Genomic DNA, 25857 nt, shown 5'->3' with positions numbered 1-25857 from the left:
GAGGACCTTTAAGAAAGTGAATATCAGGAAGGCAGCAGGACCGGACGGTATCCCCGGCCGCGTCCTAAAAGTCTGTGCCGACCAACTGGCCCCGGTATTCACTGACATATTTAACCTGTCCTTGGAACAGGCTGTCATCCCTACCTGTCTGAAGAAGTCCACCATTATCCCTGTACCCAAAAAATCCAAGCCCGCTTGCCTCAACGACTACCGCCCTGTAGCTCTCACCTCCATAGCCATGAAGTGCTTTGAGAAGCTAGTGAAGGGCTACATCTGTTCCTCCCTCCCCATCAACCTGGACCCCCTGCAATTTGCCTACCGCCCCAACAGGGCCACGGAGGACGCCATAGCCCATGTGCTGCACACAGCAGCATCACACCTGGACAAGAGGCAGGGGAACTATGTGAGAATGCTATTCATCGACTACAGCTCAGCATTCAATACCATAGTCCCCTCCAAACTCATAGCCAAGCTCAGGGACCTGGGCTTGAACTATGACCTCTGCCAGTGGGTCTTGGACTTCCTGACGGGCAGACCCCAGGTGGTGAGAGCAGGCAACTGCACCTCCTCATCCATCACTCTCAACATAGGGGCCCCCCAGGGCTGTGTCCTGAGTCCCCTCCTCTACTCCCTGTACACACATGACTGTGTGGCACAGCGGAACAACAACACAATCATCAAATTAGCTGATGACACAGTAGTGGTGGGCCTGATCTCTGCAAACGACGAGAGGGCCTACCTGGAGGAGGTTAAGGTTCTAGCGGGATGGTGTCAAGAGAACAGCCTCTCCCTGAACGTCAGCAAAACAAAGGAGATGATTGTGGACTTTAGGAGGTCGGGGGTCAGTGACTACAGCCCCCTCAGCATCGACGGGGCACCGGTTGAGAGAGTGAACAGTTTTAAGTACCTCGGAGTCCACATATCCGAGGACTTGACATGGACCACACACATTGACAGTGTTATCAAGAAGGCACGACAACGCCTCTACTTCCTTAGGCGCTTAAGGAAGTTCAACGTGAGTCAGAAGATCCTCAATAACTTCTACTCATGCACAATAGAGAGCATCCTAACTGGCAATATCACCTCCTGGTTTGGGAATAGCACTGCACAAGACCGCAGCAGACTACAGAGAGTGACCCGTTCAGCCGAACGCACAATTGGAGGGGGGCTTCCCACTCTCCAAGACATGTACAACAAGGGGTGCATGGGCAAGGCTAAGAGAATAATCAAAGACTCCAGCCACCCAAACAACTGCCTTTTTGAACTGCTGCAGTCAGGCAAGCGATAGCGGAGTCTCATGGCAAGCACAGAGAGAGACTCAGAAGGAGCTTCTATCCCCAGGCCATCAGGATGCTCAATGAACAATGAACAATAACAAGCAAATCATCAACACACCCACAGCGCACATACACTCACTTAAATAAACAACACACTGTAGCACCCACTTTACCACTTTAGACACACTTTACACTTTATATTTATATTATTGGTAAGGAAATTGCACATCATTCTCATTCCTTATTGCACCTCACCACTACAAGGTGGCACCACAAGCTAAGCTATACCTCACAAATTCTTTTTTTATCCACTTTTTCTCCCCATTTTCTATTTTTCTCCCATCCCAATTTCGTATGTCCAATTCTTTCCTCCAATGTCTTGAACGTTGCTAGACTATGCCTCCCACAGGTCGGTTGTAGTGAGGACAGAAGCCTTGCAGCACGTGTCCCCTCCGGTACACGAGGAGGCAGCCTGTCGCATCTTTTCACCGCAGCAGCTCGAACTCTCAGTGGCGAGGAGTAACGTGTGGGAGGCTCACGCTGCCCCCGTCACTTCCTACTTCCGTCGCATCGGCGTCACCAAACCGACCTGTAGGAGTCGCTGTCCACAACGTCAAATCCCCACCCACCAGCTTTCCCACCCTCTAACACTTGCCAATTATGTTAGTATGAACGACCGGCCAGCCAGTAGCAACACCGAGAGCTGGGCTTGAACCCAGCGTCTCCTGCGTTAGAGGCGAGCGCCTTGCCCACTGCGCCAATCAGCCGCCCCATACCTCACCATTTTTGTACCAGCTGAACATACTGTATAAATAGATACACTGAACAATTTTGTTGTTTACACTTCTTGACTTTCTATTTTATACTTATTATACTTATTTTATACTATCTTGTTATTATCTAGCACACTCTCAGGAGCAACACAGAAAGAAACATTTCATGCAAAGTATTCTGTATTCTGTATGACAACTAATAAAGAAACTTGAAACTTGAAGGAGCAGGCTACCTGCAGATCTGAGGGTACGGGTGGAGGATTGTGGAGTGATGAGTTCCTGAAGGTAGAGGGGTGCGTGTCCGTTTATGCAGTTATGGGTGAGCATCAGGATTTTGTAGTTGATCCGGGATGAGGCGGGGAGCCAATGTAGTGAGTGGAGGATGGGGGTTATGTGCTCGTGTTTACGGACTCTCATCAGGATCCTGGCAGCGCTGTTTTCAAGTTCAAGTTTCTTTAATAGTTGTCATACAGAAGTACAGAATACTTTTATACAAAATGCTTCTTACTGTTGCGCTCCAGAGACTGTGCAAGACAAGATAAGTATGAAATAAAATAACATAGTATAGCATGTAAATTAGAAGTAAAAAAAAATGAGGTCACAGTGTTCAATATAGACATATGTACAATGTTCGATGCAGAATAGATGTAACTGAGTTACCATATAATATACAATACTGTGCAGTGTACTAATATACAATACTATATAGTGCAAGGCAGAAATGGGATGAGGTGCAATTTAGGTACAATTTACAGTAGGTGTACGAGTTGTAGTGCAAATCCTTTATCAATAAATATAAAGTGTGTTTGTGTGATCTAAAGTGTGGAGAGTGGGTGCTGCAGTGTGTTGTTTGTTTAAGTGAGTGTGTGCGTGTGGGTGTGTGTGCTGTGTGCATTTGATGGTTGTTGCATAGTGTTTATTGTTCGTTTAGCAGCCTGATGGCCTGGGGATAGAAGCTTCTTCTGAGTCTTTCTGTGCTCGCCTTAAGACTCCGGTATCGCTTGCCTGACCGCAGCAGTTCAAAGAGGCAGTTGTTCGGGTGGCTCGAGTCCTTAATAATTCTCTTAGCCTTCCCCTTGCACCGCTTGTTGTAAATGTTCTGGAGGGAGGGAAGCCCCCCTCCAATTGTGCGTTCGGCTTGCGTTCGGAAGCCCCCCTCCAATTGTGCGTTTTGGATGTATTGCAGCTTTTGGATGCTCTTCATGAATCCCGATGAAGAGTCCGTTACAGTAGTCCAGTCTTGAGGAGACAAAGGCATGGACAAGCTTCTCTGCGTCTGACAGGGTTAAAGTGGGACGGAGTTTGGATATATTTTTTAGGTGATAGAATGAGGTCTTGCAGAGGTGTTTAATGTGGATGTTGAAGGTCAGGTGGGGGTCAAATCGAACCCCCAGATTTGTGACTGAGGGGCAGAGTGGGATTTAAGTTGGAACCAAATCAGATAAGAAATGTATGAGTTTCACACAAGCGGTTACTATACTCCCTTGCACTATGTGCATGTGTGTAATAATTTAAATGTAAAGTTTAAATGTAAATTTTATTCTGCTGTGATTTCTCCCTGGGTTATATCTTTATATCTTATATGGGTGGCGGCGGCTGCATCATATCAGGGGAAGTAGAGCATGAGTAGAAGAATAATTCTGAGAAAAAACATATTTATGTTGACATATGTGTTTATGGATTCCACAGGATGCTGCGCAGGAAAGATTGAGAGCTGGCTCTTGGGTTGTGGGTGAGTGGGTGCACATGGTTTTGGGTGACCTTTGAGAACTGACTCTCAGAGACAGTAAACAGTGTCTGAAACTGGTTCAGCTAATACAAGTCAGGCAGAGAGTGGAAATTCACTGATGGCAGGTGTACTCCAGGAAGTGTCATCTTTTGAGCTAGCCCTAATATTCTTACTCACACTATTTTCAGATTAGTGTGTTTTCATATATCTATATACTGACTACTGTATAGTTGAGTTAAATACTGTACAGTCCCAAAAATGTAAACATTACAGATCTTTGAATCAGGTAAACGTAATGGCATATTGAGTTGATTTGCAGCATGTCTGCAAATCCCGTTCTCTGGAACCCTGCCAAAGTTGGGTGATGTAACGAGCCATTTAGTGTCATATTGAAAACAGACCCTTGCCAGGATATGGAAGCTAGCACATGACATAGACCTATTCCTGAAGCAGTTTTCTTAACATCACAGAAACACATTTTTGCTCTATTTAAAAAAAAATGTTTAAAGGGGACATGCATTGCTATTCCTTGCACTATTTGGGCAACTTTGCACAATTCCTGTGAGTCTATGGAAGACATCTGTAAGGTTTATTTAAAAAAAAATTATAATAATAATTGTTTTATATTTCTAATGGAGTACTCAAAAGCATCATTTTCCAGCCTCAGGATTTCAGCCTGTTATTGGATGGGCTCCGCCCATAAGCGCTTTCAGTGACATACGAGAGAGAGAACGAGAGAGAACGAGCAAGCGAGAGAGAGAGAGAGAGAGAGAGAGAGAGAGAGAGAGAGAGATGTCCCTGACACACACGCAGTCAAGTTTGTGTATGTGTGTGTGTCCCCGACGAGGGAGAGAGATGGCGCACACACACTTCTGCAGTCCCTCCCGCCATCCCTCTCTCTCTCTCCCTCTCTCTCCTCGCTCGCCTGTCAAACCCCGTTTGAGGAAGTGTCGGGTTACACTATGCCTACGTCCCAGACACACACGCAATCAAGTTTGTGTGTGTGTGTGTGTGTGTCCGACGAGGGAGAGAGATGGCGCACACAAATTTTTTTGTGGGCGGGCATTGGCTCCAACCACAGAGCCAATCGGATCACAATCAGCTCCACCAGCGCCTCGTTACGTCACCTTGCGAGTCAAATCAGAATGACCTAATTAAATGGAGGAGGAAATTGTCGCAACTGAATGAGAGCAATCCGCCAATATGGTATTTAGAGACACAGACCCATTGATACTAACTCCTATTACTATATAACAATGCTAAACACTGAAAAAAGCCATTTATAATGCATGTCCCCTTTAAAACATGTTTAAAGAACACTTCCTTCACTGTCTGTAGTACAAACTTTACAATAGGAACTCAACTGATAGAGGAACACTGTTGGACTTATGGGAAACAAATGAGAAGAACAAGTTCAGTGGAGACAGACATGATTTACTGTACCTAATGTACTATTATTATCATTATTATTATTACAGATCTCCATAACATGTAATTGAACCCTTGAGATAAAGAAGCACACAAGTCTGTGTTGAAATCAAGAGGAATCACTTGGAATGCATCACACAAAACAAAAACCGGGTAGACAATTAGGTTTGAAAACATTGATCATCTGAAAATGTTGTATGGATTTATGCCGTTCTTCGTCTCAAGTATTCGAGAGAGATATAGAGAGATTGAGGAGGGGGATACTAATTAATTTCACCGCGGGGGGGCATAATCCCACGGGACAATGCATTGGTAACTTGTTTCAAATTACAATATATACTAGGGGTGCACCGATGTATCGGTCGGGTATCAGTATCGGCCGATAAGTGCCTTGTTGACTGCAATCGGCCTATCGGCCGATAAGCTCGAATGTGCCGATGGCAGTAGCCGATAAATTCAGTCGCGTCCTGCCAACGGCGCCGCCCCCAGTCCCCCACACACACACACACACAAGCTACTGCATCAAAGTTACTACTAAATATTCAACATTCTCTTTTGAGACTCCGCTTCAGACTCTTATCATTTGGCACTAAAAGCTAAACATTGTCACCGATATGGCTGTCCGCAACATGTCATTAATTGTGTACGCGAGGTGGTCGCTCAGTGACGACGCTAACATGAGCTAGGTTAGCTAGCATGAGCTACCGGGAGATAGAAGACTAACGTTACTGGTGAAAATGTGATTTACGTTGGAATACTCCTTTGCCAACTTGCTGTACTTTGCTTGCAGGTCTGCAGCCATTATTGCTGGATTATGAATAGCCCCAACTTTAGCCAACGTAACGTTATGGCTAAACCTTTAACGTTAGTTAACGCTAGCTTTCGGTTAGCTGTTCAATGCTATTAATAACACAACCAAGCGAACCCATCACAGCTCCCCGTCAACACCCCTCTCTCGGGAAGATGGCATTTAAGAAAGTATCTGCTGTTAAAATGACACAAACATTCGTTTTGTGGCATTAACGTTATATAGTTAGTGTTACACGTTAAATAACATCAGCATATTATTTACCCGAAGATAGCAAGCAAGCAAGCAAGGCATTACTCCGTTCATAGCTCAGTTCCATTCCGTTGCTCATTCCGTACCCAACTACCCATTCTGCAATCTGTTAATAAAGTTTTCAACCAGACAAATGTATAGAAAGGCTTTGTTTTATTATAACATTTGTTGCAGTAAAATCATTGTCTCGTTTAGTCATCCTGTGGAGCGATGGTCGGCGGGCAGCTAACGTATTAGCTACGTTAAGTTTGTTGTGCTCTCGCAAGCAGATCAATGGCAGCATTCCCGGAAGTAGAAAATGAATAAACGCTTGCCGATTGGTGGTAAGAACAGCAGGAGGTGGGTGCTAGCGGTGTGGCGTAATTGGCCGAATCGACTGTCAATCAAAATGGTTCTATTGCATTGGTTGAAAGCTCTGGTTGAGAGAATAGTATCCATCTGCAGGCCGCCAGACGATACTGGGAGAGGGATAGTGATACATGGCATGGTGGAATTAATACCATAAACATATTTCTTGATGTTTCCTTTTTTTAAGTAAGTAAAGAGGCCTACAAATACAAACATATACATACAAATATACAGTAGTTTCATTAAAAAAAATTAAAAATAACAAAAAAAATTAAAAAAAAAGAATATTAAAAAAAATTACAAATACTTATTTTTTGCCACAAGTATCGGTATCGGTATCGGCCGATTGTGTTAGTTGAACAATCGGTATCGGTGGCCAATTTTCATATCGGTGCATCCCTAATATATACCCCTGTGAATATTATTGCACGGATCGGAATACAGGCGCGCATGTGGGAGCGTGCGCAACGATATTTTGACAGTGATATGCAAGTGGAGAAGCTCCATCCCCGCGCACACACAGATTTACACACACACTCCCACGCAGGGCTGGAGGTTGTGTGTAAATGCTTGTGTCCCTCTCTCTCTCTCTCTCTCTACCTCTCTATCTCTCTCTCTCCCTCTCTCTCGCTCTGTTCTCTGCACATCAACCCGTTTGAGGAAGTAATTCCACTCGCTCTATTGTTGAGCGAATTGTTGATTGTGGGCGGTGACTACAACCAGTGCCTTACTCACGTCAGCAAAACAGTCAAATCAGAATGGCTTAGTTGAGTGAGGGAGGATCTCGTGAACTCGAGACTAGACTGATGAGTCAAAATGAGAATTAGAGACACAGACCCCATTGATATAAACCCCCATTGCTGCTAAACACTGGAAAAGGCCATTTATAAGACACAGGACCTTTAAGTGCTGATTAGGGAAAAAGATGATTGATAAGAATGGTTACAAACATGCATCTAACCTTACAATTTTATGATGCTGTTAATTGCTGTTACGTTGCTATTTCTGTCATATTGAATACACACACAATAGAGAAGTCAAGCACCTGTAAGTGGAATAAATAGGCCTGTATAGGTAATTCATGTATTATACAATGGCATGCAAATATCTTGATTCTGATTGGTTGAAACAGTCAAGTTAGCCGTTGTTATTTCGTATAACACACTCCACGTGACCCCAGATCCCTCCCACAACCGAATTACTTTTTTGAATGAGTCCGCCATAGATAGACAAATGGAAGTATGAATAGCTTTTGAACGAATCCTCCAAAAAAGATACAGTCAACTGGAATACCGTAATTCCTCTAATAGTAACCGGGTCTCATTGATTGATTGATTGATTGAAAACTTTATTAACAGATTGCAGAATGGGTACAATACAGTACAGCTCAATACACACAATTGTTAAGGGGATGCAGACCAGAGAAAGACTTTCGTCTTGTTTACATCAGGGTCCCCCATTTTCAATTCATCAGGACATATATGACATACATGACATACAGATAGTCAGTACTGCTACATCTATACATTTATGACATACCAGATTTGCAAATACAGTACTGTTTGTGATACAGAAGGAGTCAGGAAAAGGGAGTATATACATTTGACGTAGAAACTGTACATTGGAGGAGGTTGGGTGGGGGGGTAGGGCGGGCCATACTTATTTTTTTTTGGAAAATCAATCGAGTGGGGTGTCTAAAATATGTGTTTTTTTGTGGGGAATTCAAATATGGGATTATTTTTCTAATCGGATAACTCCTACCTACATTGTTTTGGATTTCAAAATGGCCGATTTGACCATTTTTCACCCCTTGGCCATACATGGATGCCAACATGAATCTGAAGGAAATCCTAACATGCAAGGTGTCTAAATGATGTGTTTCTTAATGGGGAATTCAAATATGAGTTCATTTTTGGGATAGGATAACTCTAACCTACATCATTTTGGATTTCAAAATGGCCGATTTTACCATTTTTCACCCCTTGGCCATACATGGATGCCAACATGAATCTGAAGGAAATCCTAACATGCAAGGTGTCTAAATGATGTGTTTCTTAATGGGGAATTCAAATATGAGGTCATTTTTGGGATAGGATAAATATAACCTGCATAATTTTGGATTTCAAAATGGCTGATTTTACCATTTGAACCCATTGGTATTGTATTACAAAATTGCAAAGATAAAAAATATATGGGAAATCATTTATAATGACAAAGCCATCAAATTTATTAACAAGTGAACTGTATATAACTGGATACAACTCCAAAGATCAATAATAATAATACTAACAATAATAAATTGTATTTGTAATGCACACAAACACCTAAGTGCTAAATCTCGATCTCCTGACTTCTTGAACTTTGCCAGGTTCCAATATCTTGATTGGACTCATTCTTGGATGGCAAGATCTCCTACTGTACTGCTTTAGCCACCAACCTACAAACACAAACTTAAAGTCAACGTCAGCCATAAATAGGTGAGCTCTTTCCAGAACTACTCAGCAGAAACCTCTGTAACCATTTTAACAAACGTCTCAATGTATTGAGAAAATCCATGGGGCTCCATCAATCCTCTATCTTCTTAAAACATTGGAAAGGCAGGGGATGGAAAAGAAGGCAGAGAAAAGGAGAAGGGGCAAAGAAGAAAGCTTTGCAGCAGCAGACAAGGTTGCCAGGAAGGATGTTGAGAGCTTCCTTACAGTCCCTGAAGTTGAGCTCATTCCTGAAACTGACCCTGCAGCTTCAGCAAAGCTACGGAAAAATTATGATGAGATTCCAAACATCGCCCTTGCTAGTGTAAGGTATGGCATAGGTCTAAGGCCAACTGCAGCTATAGCAACTGCAGCTCTGATTGATGCAGGACTCATCTTAGAAGATGACACAAGTAAAGTGATTGATAAGAACAAGGTTAATAGAGCACAAGAAAAGTTGATGCAAGAGCTGGGGGAAGAGTTTGAGGAGAAGTGCAGGGAGGAGGGGGGGATCTCCTGTATCCTCTTTGATGGGCGGATTGACATGACCAATGTGATGATGGAAGCTGAGGGCAGTGACCAATCTTTTCCTGCAAAGATCAAGGAAGAACACTATAGTGTTGCTAGTGAGCCTGGCAGCAACTATCTGTTCCACTTTACACCAGAGAAAGCAACTAAAGAGGAGTCCCATGCAGAGAAGATTGCTAAGGTCCTGTTTGCCTGGCTGAAAGAGAGAGGTTCTGATAAGACCTTGTGGGCCATTGGAGGAGACTCGACCAATGTCAACACTGGAGTGAAGGCAGGTGTAATGCGGAAGCTGGAGCTGCACCTGGGGAGAAAGCTGGTCTGGTTGGTGTGCAACCTGCACACTGGTGAACTTCCACTGCGCCGTCTCATTGTTGAAGTTGATGGGGCTACTCTGTCAGACAACAAATTGTCTGGGCCAATAGGACAGCTCCTTGATTCTGTTACAGACTTGGAGATCAATCCTAACTTCACCAGGATCTTTCTTGGCCCTCCGCTGATCAAGCTGCCTGAGAAGATCATTCAAGATCTCTCAACTGATCAACACTATGGCTATAAGCTGGTCTGTGCAATCAGGGATGGAGTGCTTTCTGCAAGGCTGGCTCTGCTGGAGATTGGACCGGTAAACCACAGCCGCTGGCTCACCACAGCAAACAGACTCCTCAGGCTCTGGGTGTCAAAGCATCAACTTAAAGAAAGAACCTGAATAATCTACAATGCATTGTGGAATTCATCATTAGAGTGTATTAATATCCATGTTGGTTCAACATGAAGGTCAAGCACTCCTGGATCGAAGGGCCTAGGCACATCCTGTTTCAGCTGGACTGCCTCAAGTCTCAGAGGAAGGAGGTGCTGGATGTTGTGATGCCAACTGTGAGAAGATCTGCTTGGTATGCCCACAGTGAAGCCATCCTCCAAACACTGCTGTGCTCTGAGGATCAAAAAGAGAGAATTGAGGGGGTGGAGAGAATCCTGGCCATCAGGGGAGAGGGGGATCCAGACACTCAGCTGGGAGACTCCTGTGTCAGGATCAGAAGAACACCTAACATCAATAGTGACGCTTCCAGCATTGGTGGCTTAATCAGCTGGTCAGAAGATTTGTCAGAGCCACCTCTCACCTGCTCCCTAAGCACCTCCGAGGTGAATAACTTAATCAACACCCCCATGGAGGTTCTCGACTGGCCTTGCCACACACAAAGCATCGAGAGGGTTGTTAAAGTGGTGACTGAGGCCTCTGCTAAGTACTTTTCACAAGAAAAAAGGGATGGAGGGATCAGGGCTCAGGAGACCAGCAGGAGGCTGATGTCCAAGAATGAATCCAAGCAGGACTTGTGCAACCTGATCAAATTTAAGAAGATAGAGGATTGATGGAGCCCCATGGATTTTCTCAATACATTGAGACGTTTGTTAAAATGGTTACAGAGGTTTCTGCTGAGTAGTTCTGGAAAGAGCTCACCTATTTATGGCTGACGTTGACTTTAAGTTTGTGTTTGTAGGTTGGTGGCTAAAGCAGTACAGTAGGAGATCTTGCCATCCAAGAATGAGTCCAATCAAGATATTGGAACCTGGCAAAGTTCAAGAAGTCAGGAGATCGAGATTTAGCACTTAGGTGTTTGTGTGCATTACAAATACAATTTATTATTGTTAGTATTATTATTATTGATCTTTGGAGTTGTATCCAGTTATATACAGTTCACTTGTTAATAAATTTGATGGCTTTGTCATTATAAATGATTTCCCATATATTTTTTATCTTTGCAATTTTGTAATACAATACCAATGGGTTCAAATGGTAAAATCAGCCATTTTGAAATCCAAAATTATGCAGGTTATATTTATCCTATCCCAAAAATGACCTCATATTTGAATTCCCCATTAAGAAACACATCATTTAGACACCTTGCATGTTAGGATTTCCTTCAGATTCATGTTGGCATCCATGTATGGCCAAGGGGTGAAAAATGGTAAAATCGGCCATTTTGAAATCCAAAATGATGTAGGATAGAGTTATCCTATCCCAAAAATGAACTCATATTTGAATTCCCCATTAAGAACCACATCATTTAGACACCTTGCATGTTAGGATTTCCTTCAGATTCATGTTGGCATCCATGTATGGCCAAGGGGTGAAAAATGGTCAAATCGGCCATTTTGAAATCCAAAACAATGTAGGTAGGAGTTATCCGATTAGAAAAATAATCTCATATTTGAATTCCCCACAAAAAAACACGTATTTTAGACACCCCACTCGATTGATTTTCCAAAAAAAAAAAAGTATGGCCCGCCCTAGTGGGGGGGGGTTGGGTACACTGGGATATTGACAACCATACTGGGTAATCTACATTGGAGGTGGTTGGGGGGGGGGGGGGGCACGCTGTATATACAAGCAAAACTGTACATTGAGGGGGGGGGGGGGGGGGACACTGTACAAACAAACAAAATTGTACATTGGACTATTGACAAAACCATACTAGGTAAATGACTGTACATTGGAGGGGGTTGGGTTAGGATATTTACAGGGGCCAGTGTTGAATTGCAGTCTCCCGTAGGTGTCCCTTGAGAGAGGTTTTGAAAGTGGGTAGTGATCCACATTCCTTTACAGCTTTGGGTAGGGCGTTCCACATTGATGTGGCATAATTGCGAAACGTGTTTAGTCCCTTATTTGAGCCGAATCTGGGTTTAACATGATTTGTGGAGCTCCCTCTGGTGTTGTGATCGTGGTATTCACTGACCTTTGGGAAGTATTTTGACATGTACATGGGTACCTTGGTCGTGTAGTGTATCTTGTAGACCAGGCCCATTGCAAGTTGCTGTACTCTGTCGTCTACTCTAAGCCATCCTAGGTTGTCAAAGTGGGCAGGGGTGAGGTGGGTTCTAGGAGTAAGGTCAAGCAGTAGTCTGACCAGTTTGTTTTGAGATGTTTGTAATTTTGTTTTTAGCGCCTTTGAGGTGCTTTGGTACCATGAGGTGCAAGCATAGTCGTAGTACCCCTGAATGAGTGCTCCTGCCAGAGTCTTCAGGGTATTCTTGTTTACCAGAGAGGAGATCCGGTACAAGAATCGAGTTCGTTGGTTGACTTTTTTTATTACATTGGATGCCATTTTGTCACAGGAGAGATTAGCCTCTAGGATGGAACCCAGGTAGGTAATTTCATCTTTCCTTGTGACAATATTGTCACCCACTGTAACTGAGAAGCCGTCGGTCTTGCTGAGTTTGTTATTTGAACCGAAGAGAATGGACTCTGTTTTGCCCATGTGTAATGATAGTTTGTTATCAGCGAGCCATATGCAGATTCTGCCTAGTTCCGAGCTGAGGGTTTTTTCAACCTGTAACTTGTTCTTGTCAGAGACCAGCAGGGCTGAGTCGTCCGCAAACAGGAACAAGTTGCAGTCACAAGCTGACGACATGTCATTTGCATAAATTAGGAACAGTAGCGGTCCTAGTATGCTTCCTTGTGGAACACCACAGCTCACTGTGAGGGGGGGGGATAGGGTACCGTTTACCTCCACCATCTGTTCCCTCCCCTCAAGGTAGGATTGCATCCAGCTCACTGATAGACTATCAAAACCAATTGCTTTTAGCTTGTCAATCAGAATGGAGTGATTGACCGTGTCAAAGGCCTTTTGTAGGTCCAGCATGACCATGCCGCAGTATTTGCCTGCGTCCACCTCTTGTTTGATGTGGTCATTCAAATAGAGAAGGCATGTGTCAGTGGAGTGGGATGTTCTGAAGCCAGATTGGAATTCGTAGATTAGATTTTTTTCCGCTAGGTACTTTTCGACCTGTTCGTAGACTATTTTTTCCATGACTTTCGAGATGGAGGTGAGAATAGAAACAGGGCGGTAGTTGCCTGGGTCTAATTTGCTGCCCTTTTTGTGCAGAGGGGTCACCCTCGCAATTTTGAAGTCCTTGGGGACGTGTCCCTGTTTTATGGAGAGGTTTATTATGTGTGTGATGATTGGGGTGATGGCGGCTGCTGAGTCTCTGAGGAATTTGGAAGGGATGTTGTCGTGGCCAGTGGCCTTGTTAGGTTGGAGGGCGCTCAGTTTATTGAGTACCTCATCTGTTGTTACTATTTCCAGCTTGAAGTCGTCCTTGCGGACCCCTAGGTTTTTGTAGTAAGCTACTATGTGTTCTACCCCATAAAGCCCTGAGTGGGAGGGTAGTTTGTTTACCAGTGTTGTGGCTATGTTTGTGAAGAAAATGTTTAAGTAATTGGCTACATCCAGCTTGTCTGTGATGAGCGTGTTGTCCGTTTTTATGTTTATGTTTGAGAATCTGGTTTTAAGTTTTTTACTGCATCCTAGTTGATTATTGAGTAATTTCCAAAGTTCACGTGGTTTGTTTTTGTTTTCCTCAGTTTTGTCATTGATGAAATTCTTTTTTGCAGTTTTTATCATGGAGTTTACGTCGTTTCTTAGTCTGTTTCTTTCTAGTTTGAGTTCAGTCACGTGGGCTTGGAGTTCACTGCTCGTGCTTTTAGTAAGCTTTGACTGACTTTTACGAAACTCAGAGCATTTTTTGTCTCTGGTTTTCATAGCGGCCAGTATTTCGGAGTGCAGCCGGGTCTCTATAAATGGCCGGGTGCGCTCTTGAGCTAAGCAATTATAAGCCGGCCTCCTAATACAAGCCGGGTTACTAATATACTGAGCTGCATACTGAGCTAGTTACTTGATTTCACTTTGAAAACGTTGAAATGACCACCTGTAATTGCACTGTTTACTATTTCATACAGTACTTGGTTTCAATAAATGAACCCAGTACATTTTACTGGGTTCAAACTGACACAAAATGTTGATTTATTCATTATGATCCGTTTGAAAATTTGAAATATAGGCCTCCCTCTTATACAGGCCTCCTCCTAATACAAGCCTGGTACCCGCTACAGTTGAAACAAATACAAGCCGGGGTTACTATTAGAGGAATTACAGTATGTTAGTTCGTTACACATATGTTGGATTATGTAATTGGTTTGTCATGACCCATTGTGAAACAAAATAAAAATCGCGGATTAAAAGAAAATAAGAAGAAATGGCCGTCGATTTATTTTTTTTGGTCAGACTTGGATCTTGCGTTTCCCAAACTTAGGGTCGCGACCCAAAAATGGGTTGCGGTCCCGTTTTTATTGGGTCGCCAATTGGCAGAGTAAAATGCATAACAATCAGGCACGTTGGAAGGGGGGGGGGGGTGGCAGCTTCAGTTACTGCACAAAAGTAAAACGGTATTTTTATATACTGTAACATATATATAATATAAGTTATAAGTTTATCCTGCTCAAAGCACTTGACATTACACTGACACACGTTAATTCTTGTTAGATTGCCCGACTGTATTATTTTCCTCGCTGTGTGAAAAACTACAGAACTTTGCGTCTGAGGGGAGTGGCCACTGGCTGAGTGCTCTCTGTCTCGGGTGCCGGAGAGGAGAAGCACAGACAACATGAGAGAGGAGAGATGAGATGCACCTAAATCCATTGCAGGGTGAAAATTTGCTGCAAAACATTAATATCTTTGGAACCGTGTGTGTTAAATTGTATCTGAATCGGGAGATGATCTTCTCTCATCACAATTGAAATTGTATTTCTCCGTCGTGCAAAAGCTGGCTGGCAGTCTCATTGAATAATATACACGCTCCGAAAGTCTGTAAACTTGTGCATAACAGTGTGGCTCTATAGCAGAGGTCGCGGACCAATGTAATATTAGTTCGTTACACATATGTTGGATTATGTAATTGGTTTGTCATGACCCATTGTCAAAACAATAAATCGTGGGATTTATATGAAGTTTGTTGTTAGATGACATGCTTTGTAGCACCTCCCTCTGCACCTCCCTCTGCTTCAAAAGGACACTGTCACACGAAGCGATTTCACTGGATGTCCCGGACACAATGGAAGTATGGATATATTCGTAACGAATAATTAAAAAAAGATAGTCAACTGGAATATGTTAGTTGTTTACACATATGTTGGATTATATAATTGGTTTGTCATGACCCATTGTCAAAACAATAATAAATCGCAGGATTTATATGAAGTTTGTTGTTAGATGGCATGCTTTGTAGCACCTCCCTCTGCACCTCCCTCTGCTTCTAGACACGGAGGCAATTTTATAAAAATTTTTGACCTACTTTTTCTGTGGATGGTTTTGTGAATAAATCTCCATTATGCTTCAATTACTGTGTGTTTATGGTATAGCAATAATGTAAATGATCCACCCCTGGACATCAATTAAGCATTACATCACTTGAAGTTGTGTGTTATACGAATTAGATCACGCCTAGGGGGGTCTAACGACCCTCCACTACACGTCGGCCTAACAACCACCCCTAGGCGTGATCTAATTTGTATTACACACTCCGTCGCGTGATGTAATGCTTAATTGATGTCCAGGGGTGGATCATTTACATTATGTCTGTAGCTCAATATGTGACGACCCACCGCTTGTCCACTTTGGTGTAATATGTGCAGATGAGTATACAGAAAGCTACCAAAACATTTAAGTTGATGTAATGTTATCTAGCTATTCTGATAGTTATAATGCTGTAAACCTATTGGTATACTAATGATATAGTCATTAAACATACAGTACATTCTCATCAGTTGATAGTCAGTTCAGTAAGTTGATACTTGGAATATGCACTTGTGGAATATGAATTGTACATCTCTATTATTAGGACGGAGGCATGTTCAGAGAACTCCAGTCACCTGACAGGTGAGTCTCATATCAAATCTATCATAGTCATCATTTTGTCTTATAGAATTACGATAAATAGTTATAATATATATCATCTAAGTCTGTTTTGAAAATATATTGAGCAGCTGAAGAGCTTATCATGTGCTAATTTTATGCCTGTCTTTTTTCGGTTGTGAAGCACTTTGAGCTGCAATTCTTGTATGAAAGGTGCTATACAAATAAAGTTTATTATTATTATTATTTGGAGCGTCAACTGCTGTACATCACTGCAAAGTAACTATGTTGTGGTCAACTATAAATGTACAAAACACTCCAACTTGTGGTTATTAGATAATGAGATTTGAAAACGTTGCAGAAGACTTAAAATAGTCTTCTGCAACGCTTGCTTGCTTGTTTGAAGGCTTTAGTCTTGTAGGCTAGTACTTGATATATAGTCAGTTCCACGGACATGGTTTACATTTAGTTATTGACCAAGACATGTCATTCAGTGGATATCTCCGTTGAACTCTCTCCACAGAACTCTCAGTGGGAGGCTAGACATAATGGACCTGTCTCAAACTCTGCCCTCTTTCCTAGATCCTCCAATCACAACTATTGTCCGAGGAAAGAAACAGTTCTGATTGGAGGATCAAGAAAAGGGGGTGGGGTTCTAGATATGTCAATAATTTGTATCTATAGAACTCTGATCTATAATGGGATCTGAGGATATAAAAGCAAACCTGAAAAACAGTTGTGATTGGAGGATCAAGAAAAGAGGGTGGGGCTCTAGATATGTCAATACTTCGTATCTATAGAACTCTGATTTATAATGGGATCTGAGGATATACAAGCAAACCCTGAACATTTTAGAGGGGGGGGGGTGAATGGTGAGAAGTAGGGTCTTTTAATATGTTATTGTATGCTTTTATTGTATTGTTTTACATTGTACGTTTGTATTGTATGTATTTATTGTATTGTTTTACATTGTATGTTTTTATTGTATTGTTTTATATTGTATGTACAAGGGACTGGAGATGTAAAATAGCAAAAGCTACAATCTAGTGCAATGCATCTTTTCTCTGAAATAAACTTCTATAAACAATAGTGTCTCATCAAAGGTTGGACTGTTCAACGTTCTGCCCTCCTCCAGAGTCTTTGCTGAAAGCCGCCCCCAGCTTCGAAGATGACCTGAGTCTTGGTGCTGATGGTGAGTAGGGACTTCACCCACAGGCATGCATGTACAGTACACACACGTTCATACACAAACATGCATGCACACACACACACTACGCTCACAGGGGGAGCTGCCTGCATGCACATAGGGAGGTACATACTGTACGTACAGATTCTGGCACACACACACACACGCACGCACGCATGCACGCACACACACACACAATCAAAGCAGGAAATGACCTTGTAGGAAAATGAGTTTTGCATCATGGATGTTTTGGGAATGATTCTTTTTATCGTTGTTCCAGCTGGGATTTATTTTCCTTGCACCGGTGTTTTGTGTATTTGTGTGCACCTGTGCGTGCTGCATGTACATGAGAGGAGAACAGACAGACCTACTAAGGAACTAAGTGACAGACAGAAATGATTGCAAACAAAATACAGTTTATCATCACATTTGAATTAGCCTTTACATGTCAATGTCAATTCCCCATTTTCAACTACAACGTTTTAAATTTACACACTTGTCAGGAAGGGATTAGATTAGTTAGTTATTAGTTGAGGAATCACAATACGTTCTGCCAAGCAAGAGCTGTGTGCAGAATTTTCTATCTGAAATGCAAATACAGGTTTGCTCACATAGAATTTGAATTTTCTGTGGTTGCCCATACACCTCGATCAGGGTCATATAATTACACTCATCAGAACAATAACCACTCTGTACCTTCCATGGACCTACAGCAAACCCACCACACATAAACTCTCTCCTGAGTAATACAAATAACAGAATGATCGTGTGGGACACAATTACACAACCACACTAAAGAAGGTTAACCCTTTCACTACCACACTACAGATGGTTAACCCTTTCACTACCACACTAACCGTTAACCGTCTGTAGTGTGGTAGTGAAAGGTTAACCGTCTGTAGTGTGGTAGTGAAAGGTTAACCTTCTGTAGTGTGGTAGTGAAAGGGTTAAACTCGTGCAAGTCCGTCCTTGTACTTGATATATTGGATTGCTGATACCCCCATAAATAATACTGCAATATTTTATATCCAAAGATTAGCAATATTCTGGCAGGCTACATTTGAAAGCTATAGCAGAAGTATATGTATATAAAACTAGACATTGCAAGGAATCTGTAGATACCAACCATATCTTGCTAGCTGACTGGAAGAGGGGAGAAATATTACTCCAAAGTTGAGCAAAGTTTTGACCAGCTGTCCAGCTATTGGCCACCTTTCACTACCACACTACAGAAGGTTAACCTTTCACTACCACACACTATAGACGGTTAACGGTTAGTGTGGTAGTGAAAGGGTTAACCTTCTGTAGTGTGGTTGTGAAATGGTTAACCTTCTGTATTGTCGCAGTGAAAGGGTTAACCATTTGGTAGTGAAAGGGTTAATTCACCATTCATCTGTATTGGTATCAGCTGGGGGAAAAAAATCCATATTGGTCAATCACTACATTGTATAGTAAGTACTTGTACAGTAGCCATTAGTATTACCCCTCAGATTGTACTGATTTAATTTCCCTTTAATTTCCCTTTTACCCTCATTTACAGTGAGGATGAGTTACATACAGAAAGAACTGTCATAAATGACAGCATTTGAAATCACAACATGTCAAGAAAGAACAAGGACATGAAACAAAGAAAATGAACTTGATAGACAGTGGTTAGAGATTAAGGTCCTAAACTCTGCAACATAGGGGATCATCTCAATCTTTAGAGCGTGTTGGAGGTCATTCCATGAGCTAGGGCCATCAAAGGAAAATGCAGATTTACCTATGTTCTACAATTCCATTCCAACAATGTTGTGATATACGGATGTAGCTTACCAATAAGGGCCTGGAAAATAAATAACCAATGTTCGTTGCACTTCTCAGCTAGAGAGGGCCAACCAACCTTATCATAAAGGATGCAATGGTGAGTATCATATCTGTCACCATACTGATGATATATACAAAGCAAGGGGGAGAGGGCAAGCCTGCCAAGAACCTGTCAACACACCCATCAAACACGCATACCATGTGATCTAAATGACACGATGGCAATGCTCCTAATCAAATCACTGTGGAAGAACATGGAGGCATGGAGCACATTTCACATGAACCCTTTCACTACCGCACTACCAAAGGGTTAACCCTTTCACTGTGACAATACAGAAGGTTAACCATTTCACTGCCACACGATAAAGGGTTAACCCTTTCACAACCACACTACAGAAGGTTAAACTTTCACTACCACACTACAGACGGTTGTCTGGTAGTGAAATGGTTAATTGTGTCCCACGCTTTGTGATGCGTGTCTGTTCTTTGTTACAGCGTCTGCCTTAAGTGTAGGTGAAGTTGGATCAAGGGGGGGGTGAGTAATGATCATTCTGTCAAGGTCGTTGACAACGTCAGCATCTATATATCCTCTGTATGAATTGACCTTGACCAGGGCACTAAATAGTTAGGATCAGGGTTATTATAGTTTTGTATTTTTCATTTGTTTTTATTTGTATTTAGTTTAAAAATTAATTAATTTAGTTTAATTATTATTATTATTATTATTATTTACAATTCAGCATAGTTTTAGTTTCCAGAGTGGATTTGCTATAGTTTTTGTTTAGTTTTATTAAAGGTTTTTTAAAGGCTTAGTTTTAGATTTGTTTTTATTTAGTTTGTCGTTTTGTTTTACTGTATTTTTCTATTTCTTTGTAAAATGGAGGGTATTTATCAGGGACAAGATTTAAAGTAATAGTACGAGGAAAATTGTGTTTTTCAATTTTGCATCATGTAACAGAATGCATTACAATGTAAAGTTACCCAAAATGAGTATTGTGGAAATATTCTCGAAGACACTCTGATGTCACGAGACCGCCGCCATCTTGGTATGGTGGAAAACAAACAGATTTCTACGATCAAATGTATGCGTTGAGCTCCGTTTTTATTACATATTTTATCACATTCTTGTTCATTTCATAACCTTTTCATATCATTTGTTTTGAAAATATTGAGGCCAACATGGCATTTCACTATTTCGAAAGCCTTTCTGGTGATTCTAAGGCTAAAAAAAAGGCATGTAGGCTACTTGAAGAGAATGGACTAACGTTATATGGTGAAGTAGCTAGCAGCTAACATTTCTCTGCTGTTTACAGCCTCACAGCCAATAAAACTTAATTTATGATATACATATTTATTCCTTATTCTCACCTGTTATGAAATGGGTAGAGCAGACATACGTATGATTTGACTTGGGGGCCAGGGTCTGCTTTGATCGACTCTCCCGTCTGAGTCTACATGTGCCCTCTTGATAGCCGCCAGCTATCCATGATGCCTCAACTGGTATTATATAAAACTTTTGATTTGGATTTTTTATTATGTTATTACTAGTACAAAGCGTAACACAGCAGCTCTTTGGCATTGTGATGCACTGAAGAAAATTACCCTTGATTGTGTTTAATTTGCCGCTTTTCCGATCCGTTTCTGCAATAAATGAACCGTACACAATGTACCCGGGGTGCATGTTTCCCCCACGCCGCAGTTGCCTAGCAACAACAGACAGGAAGTTGACTTCGAGAATAACTAAAGTCTCTTGAGAAACTATGCTCCTGGTTGTCAACATTACCAAGCAGATAAGCAAAAAAAAATTGCATAATAATATATATATTTTTTTATTTTAATTTGTTTTGTAAGTACACAATGTGGTCTCCCTGTAGTTTATATTTTTTATTTTTATTTTTTACTTTGTTTATTTGGACGGGACAATGCAAAATTAATGAACACTGTGGAGTGTAAAAATTGCCGGATTTAGCACGAGGCTAATTTCCATCCGTTGTCACCAAACATAAAAACTGGACACATAAAAACAGTAAAAGAAATTACAAATAAATAACAGCAATACACAGAAATACTAGTGGCTAGAGATATGTCACATGACTGGTTGGTCTTCAGCTATTTTTTTTAGTTGCCCTCTAAAAGAAGCAAGGGTGGTGCTTTCCCTTATGGAAATGGGGAGACTGTTCCACTGTTCTAAAGTCTAGTTTTAATTTTATTTCAGTTTACAAAAAAAAACCTAGTCACACCTAGTTTTAGTTTTTGTATTAACTTTAGCTAACTATATTAACATGTTCTTAACTTAATGTTCTTCCTTCTTTGCATTGACTGTGAAGGAGCTTCCCACTATTGCCTCCTCCAACCAAGCCATGCAACCGCGGGGCCAGCACCAGGTCAGTAGCCAGCCTCCTCTATAACTAGATCAGGTTGAAATTACTACATGTAATTCCTAACAAGGCACCTTTTTTTTTTTAGCTCAGTACCAAAACAACAAAAACGAATGAAAACATACTGCCGCTAAGGATGATATATCAGATGATACCAAGTACCAATCCAGTCTATTAGTTAATCTAGTTTTACTCAACAGAATACAAATGAATCCCTATTCGCACAGGACTAGTATTATCTAAACAAATATATATATATTATTATTATAATTTTTAATTGCCTCACGTCCTGGTTTGGTAACTGCAAAGTGTCATAACAACATCAGCTGAACAGGATTATGAGGATAGCTAGTAAGATCATTGGTGCCCCTCTCCCCCCCTTGCTGGAGATATACCATCAATGCTACGCTCCAGCATCATCAAGGACTCACAGCACCCTCCCACAGCCTGTTCTCCCTCCTCACAGAACCCCTCCCACAGCCTGTTCTCCCTCCTGCCATCAGGGAGGAGGTACAGCAGTATCTGTGCCAAATCCAGCAGGATGCTACACAGCTTCTACCCACAGGCGGTCAGGATTATCAACAGGCTATGACCCCCCCCACCCTAACATAATGCCAAGATTGAAGTGAAAAATGACACAAAATGCACTTTATTACCAACAGACCTTAATGAACTGTGCTGCTAACTGATTTTATTGAATCATTGATTGAGTGCCTTATACAATATGTCGACTTGTTTTTCATACTGCTTTTTAATGACCTTTTAGATATTTTTTATTGAATATTTCAAATATGCATATACATTTTAGTTTATTTTTTAACCTTTCTTGTTGCACTGCTCTGGGCTGGGAGGAACAGCATTTAGTAAAAAATAAAAATTTAAAATGTAACTATGGAAGTACACAAAGAAATGACAATAAACTAAATCTTCAATCTTACCTAAGAAGGAATTTTAGAATTTGTACCCTTTAAATGCCAGTGTTTGTGATGGCATCACAAATTATTGTTAAAAAAATAGGCTAGCATTATGTCAATGATTAGCAACAACACTGATTTTGATGGATTAGTAATGTCAGATTGAAAAAAATACTCACACTCTTACCATTAGGGGACTAAATTCTTGTTCTTCAAAAACGCCATAAGAATATTATATGTTGAAATAATTTACCACTTTTTCTTTCATAATTTCTTTTGTAATGGTCCCGCCTCCACCAATCACATGCGGCTGCCTTTGTGTGTTTGTGAGCGAGAGAGAGAGAGAGATAGTTCTGTATCACACTAGCTCCCGCTCTGCGTCTGTTGCATATATCTCGCTTCAGCATATATTTTGAATAATTTCACAAATGTACCTTTAAATGCCAGCATTCATCTGGCCACACCCCCATCCGCTTACCTATATAAGCAGGGATGGTACCAAACACTCATCTCCTTCTCAAATTTCATCACAAGCAACGTGTTGCTCATATGCCCACTTGACGGAGAAAAATATTGGCTGGAAAAACAATGTTTACGAGGAAAGGAAGAACAAGGAGATACGTTGACATCATATCTTTATTTTCTCTCTCACTATTTTCGAGAAAATACGGCGATGTTGTCTTCGTCACTGGAGTGTCTGGAAGATGGTGATCATTCTAAAACCCTCCACCGGTTTTCGTATTGGGAGCACGCCGCTGCATGCTTCTCAACTGCAGTTCCTTGCTGTGTTGGTTGGGGTGAAACCTTTCAGGCCACAGCTGAACTGTAGGACGCGCCGCTGTTGTGAGAAGCGGTGGGTTTCAGGTTGGGTGAGTACTGTTGCTGGCAGGCTTCACTTGTCTGTTAGTGCTATGGGGGCTAATTGACAATGTTTATGAAAACCGGCCCCAGGCTAGGGTCCTTTGTTCAGCCTCCTAGGCGACAGAAGGCCTTGGTCTGAAGCCCATTGTAGTTTTAACTAGTGGGCCGCGACCATTAACACTGGTGATCCCTGTGTTTTCTGGACGAGTGGGTATCTCTCTGTCACCGTGTAGCCCCTTCTTTCATATCCAAATGAGAGTATTCCTTCACGAGGAGATATGGGCATAGATGTTTGATAGCGGAAGATCTATGTTCAAGTCAGCTACACAGGCCTGTTTGGGTATTGGGCTGGCTCCGTCGGGTGTTGGTAAAATCACCGTTGTAAAGCTGTGTTGACATCTTGTTTCTCTTTTCTCTTAAAAAGTGAGGAGGGTTTCAGAACGGCGGCCTGTCTGGGTGAGTGTTATATCATTGTGTACAAGTTCAGGTGATAGCTGCTTAGCTTACGGTTAGCCAGTCAGCTGTTAGCTGCGGCGTTAGCCTGCTGGGATCACTGCGTGGCCTACATAGGTTGGGCCTACTGTTAGCCAGTCAGCTGTTAGCTGCGGCGCTAGCCTGTTGTGATCACTAGGAAACGTTAGCTTGCTGCTATCGGCCAAGGCCTGGCGCGGGGTAGCTCCGGCTCCTCGCGCGCCGCCGCAAGCTCCCCTCTGGTCGCGTGCGCCGTTCGCTCGGCGTCTCGCGAGCAGGGGCAGTAGCGCCCGAACGGTTGGAGCGGCCGTTAGCTTAATGCTACTCTGTTGAACGTGCTTTGATTATAACATGTTTTAAACACTCTTGACTACGACGTCATCTTTGACAGGGGATGTTCGTCGACCCTGCCCTGAGCCAGGACGGCAAGGATTGCGTCAACAAAGAGGACTGTAGCGACGGGTTGGAGCGGCGACGCTGCCCAGTTCGAACAACACAGGATGGCTTTGTTGTCTACGGGGTCTTGAGACTGCACTTCGCTGATCTACGCTCCGGGTAGGACAAAGGTTTGGCCAGACCTTATACGCGTCTTCTGGCTTTACCTTCTACATGTTTTGTAAATAACGCTGTTTTCCAAAAACGTGTGTTGCTGCAATACATTTAGGATACGACGCGAGTTTTGTGTGAATTGTCTTGTCACTGGTATTAGCTTCTCCGTGCAAATCGGGTGTTGTTACAGATGTGAAAATGATCTGGTTGTTGTGTGAGAAACCGTGAACCGTGTACCGTGTACTCACAACTAAGGTAACTAACCTATGAAGCTATGCTTAGTGACAAATGAGTGAAAGAATATTCTTTTCTCAGCCTGTGATGACAATGAACAGTGTGTTCACATATTAACAGGTTTTCCTGTTTTAACTGGCCGTATTAAGGGTAAAGTAGGAGGATTGTGTTTCCCCCCGGTTCCCTGGGGACTTTTTCATCCTCCTATCAGACATGTTGTTGCACTACATTGTGTCTTTGTGTGGTAGGGATGCGATGTAACCCTTAGCTTGATTGCTGAGGTTGTGCTAAGACTGCTGGAGAAACTTTATTTTCCTAAAAGAAAAGATTGTTTGGTCGCTTTCATGTGTGCTTAGCAAGGCCTGTGGCCGATACTAATCGAGAATTATGTATTCTCTCATTATGAAAAACGGCGTTCCTCTGTAGAGTGTTTTTGCCATTTTTTGTAGGTGATGATGGGTTGTGTGTGTCATGTGACCTACAACTGGGTTGGACTGGCCACAGAAGCATATGTGTAAGTTGGACCGGGGCTCTTAGAGAGCCCTCTCTATTCTGTGTTTTTTCCTTAGTAAAAATCAAATAGCAGGTTAGCTCATGCGCTGTGTGAAGCTGTCAAACGCTTCATAGAGCTGACTATGACTGTGTCATTCTCTCTTTTTGTCATTACATCGTATCATGGGTGTGGGGTCGTAAAGGGGTGAACTGGTAACCTCTCCCCCCTTTTTTCTGTTGGTCAGGGGTACACCCCCTGTCCTTCAAGGTTCCTGTCACGTTGCGGTTCGGCACGTTACGGGGTGAGGGGGGGGGGGGGAGTTTCCTGGTCCCACGGCCTGGAATATTAGGCGTGTGCACCGCAGAAATTCCCCCGCCATAGAGTACGTCACCGTGCGCGTCTCTGTTGGTAGGACTTCCGTGTGCTGTTCAGGTCCATGTGATGGATCTGTTTCGGGGGGGGTGGTCAGGGCTCCTCCTCACCAAGCGCCTATTCGGGCCTTCTGTGAGTTCGGACTCCTCCTTCCATGTGAGGGAGCCTCCATCAGAGTACAGAGCCTCCTCCTCAGATTGTCAAAGTGAGTGGACCCTCTAGAAGGTGTCCTATTCTATTGTGTATGTATTCGATTAAATTCGATTATTGAGTGTGTATGGGTTCAGTGCCTCTTC

General features: G+C 42.4%; 1 protein-coding gene across 2 annotated transcripts in view; it reads left to right on the top strand.

Annotated features, from left to right (window-relative positions):
• Window positions 1-25857, top strand: part of tespa1 (thymocyte expressed, positive selection associated 1) — a 36355-nt gene that overhangs the window by 2209 nt on the left and 8289 nt on the right. For both annotated transcript variants that reach the window (XM_084316835.1, XM_084316834.1), the window contains exons 3-7: window positions 3740-3782; window positions 16284-16321; window positions 17433-17489; window positions 19785-19824; window positions 21617-21673. In XM_084316835.1, coding sequence (XP_084172961.1) covers window positions 3740-3782; window positions 16284-16321; window positions 17433-17489; window positions 19785-19824; window positions 21617-21673 — 235 coding nt within the window. The remainder of the gene's footprint in view (window positions 1-3739; window positions 3783-16283; window positions 16322-17432; window positions 17490-19784; window positions 19825-21616; window positions 21674-25857) is intronic.

The sequence above is a fragment of the Notolepis coatsorum genome (genome assembly GCF_963971535.1).
Source record: "Notolepis coatsorum genome assembly, chromosome: 6".
Lineage (NCBI taxonomy): Eukaryota > Metazoa > Chordata > Actinopteri > Aulopiformes > Paralepididae > Notolepis > Notolepis coatsorum.
Note: the sequence above shows the minus strand (reverse complement) of the source record. Positions and strands in the feature narration are given on the sequence as shown.